The sequence below is a fragment of the Mangifera indica genome, chromosome 10, assembly GCF_011075055.1.
Source record: "Mangifera indica cultivar Alphonso chromosome 10, CATAS_Mindica_2.1, whole genome shotgun sequence".
NCBI classification, from domain to species: domain Eukaryota; kingdom Viridiplantae; phylum Streptophyta; class Magnoliopsida; order Sapindales; family Anacardiaceae; genus Mangifera; species Mangifera indica.
Window position 1 is genome coordinate 6,868,151 of NC_058146.1, and position 7,516 is coordinate 6,875,666.

Genomic DNA, 7,516 nt, shown 5'->3' on the forward strand with positions numbered 1-7,516 from the left:
CTTTTGCATCGATAGTGCCCCTAAACTACTCTTGGGAGCATCCGTCTTAATAATGAATTTCTTAGTAAAATTAGGTATGGTTAAGATCAGGATTGTCATAATTGCTCTGTCGTGGGTGAAAAGCATCATTGCTTTACCACTCCAACCAAATGAATTTTTTTTTGTTGCCAAGTTAAGGGAGTTGTGATGCGGTCTTAACATCTTACAAACCTCCATTAATACCTTGTATGACCTGCTGGAAAACCTCTCAATTCCTTAATATCTCTTGGTTGGGGCCAATCTACCAGGCATTGTATTTTCTTTAGGTTTGTCACTGCACCAACAGTGAAATTATGCAACCCAAGTACTCTAATTTTTTTACGAGCAAGGAACATTTATTTTTACTCAACACCAATTGATGCTCGGACGAGTTTTAGTGTCTTTTCTAAGTGCATCAAGCGTTCTGTCCGTGCCATAAAAGAAAATCAATATAAACCACCGCAAATTATCATGAAAAACTTTATTCTCAATGCTTTAAAAGTGAAAAGAGCTTTAAATAAACCAAAAAACATTACAGGAAACTTGTAATGACTCTAATACCTATATCTGATGGTATCAAGTTAAGTTTACTAGATAGTAATAATACTCAATTCATTTAATAATTCATCAATAGCAAGAATAGAGAATGTAATTAGAATTGTAAGGTTGTTAAGTGCACTATAGTTGATGCAAAAACCAGCCACCAGTCATCTTTATTCTGGACTAGCAGAATTTGACTAAAGAAAGGGTTGATACTCGCCTTATAATCCCAACTTGGACCATCGTGCGAACTAATCGCTCCACTTCATTTCTCGGTAATATGGATATACTAGTTGAGCTCCCTCTACCAAGCATGATCATTGGGTCATCAAGGAGAAAGTTTGGACGACTCACTAAATAAATGTTGGACATCTCTCAATCGGTGGGTTACTGAAGCTTCCAATTCTATGTTTTCATGCCCCCAAACACCAACCTGAAACCATCATCCTCTTTTTAATGGATTTCCACATCTCCTTGAATGATGTCTCTATGGTGATTAAAGATGGGTCGCCCTATAATTGTACTTGTCCCTGCCATTCGGAACACATAGGTCGTGTTTTCTAGCTGCTTCGTACTTTGCATAGTGTCTTCAACCAATTCACACTGAGAATTACATTTATGTTTCCCTGATTAATGGGGAAAAATCTCGAGTAATTTCCATCTCCTGCAGTGTTAACTGAACATCTCGACAGATTCCAACTTCTTTCACACACTGTCCATCACCTACTGTGCGTTTTTCAGACCTTGTAATATTAACCTTTAATATAACAACTTTAATAATACCAACTACGATGTATTTTCAGTCGCGCCGGAGTAGATATTGATTCATCTTGCTTGACTTGCAGGGTCTTATCGAGCTTGCAAATTCGAACCTAATTAAGTTGTGACTGACTGAGATTCTCATTGGAAATAACGAGATCTCACCAATAAGTAGAAATTGTAGTTCTTATAAAAGCATTAAGAAGTAATGACGAAAGGTTTGGGATTTTAAATTATTTCAAGTTGCACACAATGTAAGCAAGAATGAATCTATATTATTACTTATTAAGAAAAGTAATATACAATGTAACAGAGTCCCAAAATAATCAGTTCAAGAATTTGCGTCTGCGTATTAAAGCAGACTTTTTGTGTAGTACAGAGCGAGCTAAATCTTGCTTACCCTCCCTGTTGAGCCCAAAAAATATCGTTCGAAAGTTAATATTACTAGGAACAATTCCTTTGTCTAACATTTCTGATATAAGTTGCAGGGCTTCTGCAGATTTCCCTACCTTACACAGACAACTTATGAACATTGAATAAGTCTTAAAATCAGGGTAAGGTCCTTTCTCTTTCATGTGGTTAAAGACATCCCAAGCTTCGGTAATCTTGCTCGAGTCCATGTATCCACGAATCAATGCAGAATAAGTAACCACTGTTGGTTTACAACCCTTTTCTTGCATTTCTGCAAAAGTTTCCAAAGCTCTTCCTACTTGCTTTTCTTTGAAGAAATGGACTATTAAGGATGTGTAAACATGGACATTTGGTAGAATGCCTACCTGCTTCATCGACTCTACCTTTGCCAATGCTTGTTCTGTTTGTCCCCTTCGCAATAGTCCATGAACAACGCTGCCATAGATATACTGATCCAGCTTAGATCGATCTTCTTCAACTTCATTGACTAATGCTAAAGCTTCTTCCAATCTTCCTGCTCGACAAAGAGCTCGAATATACAAGGAATAACTCAGTGGGCGTGTGAAACCAACTTTGCAGAGTGATTCCATGCAACTTCTAGCTGCCTGCAGCTTACTAACTTTGCATAAACAACCAAGGTATGTTTCGATCAATTCCTTATCTGGAGTATATCCTGCATGAATCATCTCTTGAAATACTTTTACGGCGTTGTCTACCTTCCTACCTTTTCTCCCACAAAGCAATATGACTAAATACTTATAGGTACTACATGTTGGATTGCAGCCACTAGCTTTCATCTCCCCAAAGATCCTCAGGGCAATCTCTGTTAGACCTGCTCGACCGTATTGCATTATCATGATTGTCCATGTATCTGTTGTGATTATGAAACGATTTCTTCTCATTTCAAAAAATAAGTTTCTCATGTGATTAAAATCTTTCCCACGTCCTGCGATCTTGATCGCCATGTTGTATGTATCTGTACTGTGTTGATAACCAGCTCGTTTACCCACCCATGAGAAAAATTGCTGAGCTGTGTTACCATTTGTCTCACAGTTACGCAAAATTTCCAGAACAAGTTCTGGTGTGAACTGGACAGTGCATTTCTCTAAAGCTTCTTGAACGAAGCACCAGTCATTTGATGATGATAACAACCCACAAATTTCTTGTAAATGCTGCTCGCTGTAAGCCTTTGAATGTAGCTTCACCAAGTCAGAATTCATTTTCTCTTGCTCTATTCGATTATGGTTCAACTTTGAATGGAACTTTTGTCTAGTAGATGCATCATTATTAAGAAACTCACCTTGGGAAGGAAGTTTAGAAATTCTTCGCATCTGCTTTACTTTTTCAACATTATCCATCTCTCCCTTCTTCTCCATACAAAACACAGCCCATTGAAATATTTCATCCCCAATAACTATTTTGGAATCCTGCATTTTGTTCAAAACCTTTAAGATCTCATCTGTCCTATAAACTCTACAAAGCTCCTTGACGAACACAGAATAAGATTTCCAAGTGAGTCTGACACCGTAATCTTCCATGCTCTCTAATGTTTTCCAAGCTTCAGATATATGATTTTGGCGAACATGTCCTGCAACCATTGCGGTGATCACCACGCTATCTAGCTGGATTCCACATTGCTGCATCTCACTGTATAGTTCACAGCCTTTCTGATACTCATTTAATTTGAAGAGGCATTGCATTAGTTCTGTATAGGTAGAAGCCAATGCCAAATATCCACATTCTTTCATTTCTTGAAACAGAACGAGAGCTTTAGAAAGATCATTTTTCCTCAAGTATCCACTGACAATAAACCCATATACCTTACCATTAACCAAATTTCTTTTCTTCATAATGTCAAGAATCTCTAAAGCATCCGAAATCCGGCCAGCCCTGCACAGTCCTTTCACCAAAGTCTCGAAATAATCATTGTCAATTGATACCTCCTTACTATTGAGGTTTCGAATCAATTCCAAAGCTTCCTTAATTCTCTCAGCAGCGCAAAAACCCTTCAGCATGTAAATGTAAACAGCATGCTCTGGAATCTGAGAGTTTTTTAACATATCATCAGCAACAGAGTGGACCACATCAACATCTCCCAATTTTGCTGCAGAATTCATTACCATCTTGTACAAATTCAAATCGAGCATAATATTCTTCTGCGCTGCCTCTTTATAGAACTCCAAAGCTACGTCCCTTTTACCGGCATTACAAAGAGATCGTATCATCATTTTGTAAGCTGCTGCATCAGGTTCACAACCACATTTCTTCATATTATCAAAGACCAACAGAGCTTTCCCTATCAACTTCGCCTTTCCATACTGTGATACAAGAATTGTCCAAGTCTTGATACTCTTCTCACATGATTTTATCTCCATATCTTTTGCCAACTCCTCCATCAGCCCAAACTCTTTCGCTTCCCCAGCTATTGACAACATGGTATTATAAATTTCAGTCGTACTATGAAACCCTTCTCTTACCTTCACCCAACTGAAAAACCTTAAAGCCAAATGTGGCACTTTAAAGCATCGTTTCAAAACCTTCTCAACAACCTCAGGATGAAACTGAATGCCCGAAGTCTCTAACCTATCCTCCATTGAAATGACACAATTTTCAGCCCTAACAATCTCCGTAATCTCATGAACCGCAGGGCTGACATCAATATTAACCAAATTCTTCATCTGCGTATCTCCCAATACTGAAATTTTCTCCTCTTGAGCATTTCCCCGAACAGTTGGTGAGAAAGAAGTAAGATTTCCACGAACCCCACTCACTTTCCCTCCGCTTCTCGCAATATCGAAAACCCACATGGGGTTTCATCTGGTGCTACATTTTCAGCACCTAAAATTTCAGTTATCTCGCTAAAAAGTGTAGAAATTCCATCTGCTCGGCTGTTTAAAGGGTGGTGGTGCGGCTGGGCCTTTTTAGGTTGAGAAGGTTTAGATGACTTGACAAAGCTTGAAAGATGAGAAATCCTAAGTCTACAGAGCTGAGATTTTCTGAGTTTACAGCTTGAATCTGAAAACAAGGATTTGAATCTGCTTAAGTATCGCATTCTTTGGTGACTTTTAAATGCCTAAAACTTCATTTACCGGCTGTTTATAAACCAACGCCCGTTCCCGCCGCATAAAATAACTAACTCAAAGGGAGACTTCCCTAATTGTTATCATTTTATTCAATTGAATTCCATTATTTCATACCAACTTATTTGTGCAAGTGAAACTTACTTAGATTAATGAATAAACAGTATTATTACGCATATTCATTTTAAATATATAAATAAATATATATTTATTATATATAATTATATAGTTAAATATTATTTTATAAATTATTTAAAATTATTTAATTATTTAATAATATATATCAAATATATATATTTATATTTTTAAAATAAATATATATAATTTTATTGATAAATAAAATGCCAAGAATATCGTGGGAGTCTCTCATTTCTTTGTTTAAAAATCAATGAATATTTTTATCTTTGACCAGGGGGGAATGTCAAATAGGGAGAGTTATTTTCTCTAAGTTAAATTTGTTATAATTTTTTTGGAACCATTTTATCTCTCACTAACTCATTGTCCGACTGGCAGAGAGCAAAAAGATTAAAATATATATATATATATAAAATATTGTATAACCCCATTTAAGGTAGTAGTAAATTTCATTTTTGATGATGAAAAAAAAGCTCAAATCAAACAAATATTGGGTGAGTGACTATTTCCGACTTTGAAAATGTCCAAACGACAAATTCTCATGAAAAATGATATTTTTTTATGGAATATTAATTATTTTAAGCCCTTTTTTTTCCTATACATATGGAGTTACCTTTTTTTTTTTTACTATATATATTTAGCCATATTTTGATTTGATTTCTTTTTTAAAATGAGAAGAGCTCAACCAACAATATGGTCCAACTTCAGCCACTTTAGCAAAAAGAAATAAAAGCAAAAATGTTGAAATCTTACATCAAAATTAGAAAGATCCAAGTAAGTATAAATCTAAACTTTTATAATGTTATTTATTTTGTTAGAGATTTGGAATCCATAGAGCATGTATAATGTGATTTTGTAAGATAATTTAGGATTGTTTGACATAAGTTATTGTTTCAAAGTTAAATCAATTCAAGTATTGATTAATTATCTGGAAAGATTCAATAGATCAAATAGAACACAAATGTTTTTGTGGTCAAAATTTGGGAGAAAATAAAAATGTAACTATTGTGATTTGGGTTTTGGGTTTGGCTAAAATGAAAGACGGTTAATGGTTTATATAAGAGTTGATTTCGAATGATTGGTCAAGAAAGCCTACTATTGTCTTAAAATTAATTGAAGACAATCAAATGTCTATATCTATACGGACAATGATTTGACAGCGCTTGAGAACCCATATGAGCTCCAAGATGATGATGATATTAAATTTTTTATGATAGTAGCAAGGTAAAAAGTATTACCGATATGTCTTTATGTTACAAAGAGTCAATTCAAAGAAAGAGATAATTTGGATGAAGAACAAGCTGAGGAAGAACAATTGAAAAATGATCCGACATTCGATTGAGCACAACCACAGAGTATCCCAGAGGATAAATAATTGGATAATCTGAATGATGATAATAATAATGGAATAACATCGAGTGCATGAGTATGGAGTTGTTTCCATGCCCTTCCATGCTTACAAAATGTCCAAAATATGTTGCTCTGAACATTTGTCTTTAAGTCATATTTAGCCTAGTGTAGATTCTTGTAACTGTTTTTAGGTGCACTTTGACAATTACACGACTCCAAAATCTGTGGGCAATATGGAACCTAAACTCACCATCCCACTCATTGACATGAAATCTCTTAAATGAACCACAAAAAGAACAACAAAGTTAGAAAAAACAAACAAAATTCTTAATTTTCTTTGTTAAATAATTAATTTATGTGTTTTTGGTCATAATTTATGTAATTAATCACTTTTTAAATAATTTATGTGACCTTTTGAATAATTTCATTCACTTTCTAAATTTCTAAATGGTTGGTCTAGTGTTCGTCAACCAACCAAATCAATTTTTGAAAAAAAAAAGTGGTTGTTGGTTAGATGTTTGATCGACTAGTCAATCAAATTTAAAAAAAAAATTAGTTGATCGAGTGTTTGGTCAATCAACCAACCTTTTTCTCAAATTTTTACCAACAAATCAACTAAATCATACATCACAAATAATTTTCCAACTCAGATAAACCATTTCTATCTACCAAAACATTATTTTATTGTAATAAACCCAAATATAAGAAACCTGAATAAACCTAAGCAAAACCAATGAAGATGAGTGGAAATCTATGAATATTTGGTCTAATACTTACCTGATATGCTATTTTTCAGGCATTTACGCCTAAAATCTTATGAAAACCAACAAAGATGAGTGGAAATCAGTGGGATCAATGATGGGTTTCTTGAAATCTAATGAAAACTGGCTTGTCAGCAAATTGCTAGCGTTAACAACGTGTTAGTTGTCTTGATCTGTCCACGAACGGCCGGTAGCTTGGCTTGTTGGCGTTGGTTTTGGTAAATCGACTATTAACTTGTTTTTTAAGAGCTTGGCCAAGAGTTTTTGGATGCTTGGCCAGCTTCTCAGTGGTATTTTGGATTTTTTGTATGTGTGGCTAAATATGTATAATGGAAAAAAGTTTGCTAGATATATATAAGGTGGAAAAAAGTTGGTTAAAATTACTAATATCTCTTTTTTCACTTTACATCAAAAGTCAAATGTTATTTTTAATAGTTAGAGGGTATTTGTGTAAATATTATA

General features: G+C 34.7%; 1 protein-coding gene across 1 annotated transcript; it reads right to left on the reverse strand.

Moving 5' to 3' along the window:
• Positions 1–1,572: 1,572 nt before the first annotated feature.
• Positions 1,573–4,883, reverse strand: LOC123226691 (putative pentatricopeptide repeat-containing protein At5g06400, mitochondrial). The gene is given in 2 exon segments (XM_044651215.1): positions 1,573–4,504; positions 4,507–4,883. Coding segments are annotated over 2 exon segments (3,135 nt in total). The 5' UTR covers positions 4,781–4,883; the 3' UTR covers positions 1,573–1,643.
• Between the last annotated feature and the right edge of the window lie 2,633 nt (positions 4,884–7,516).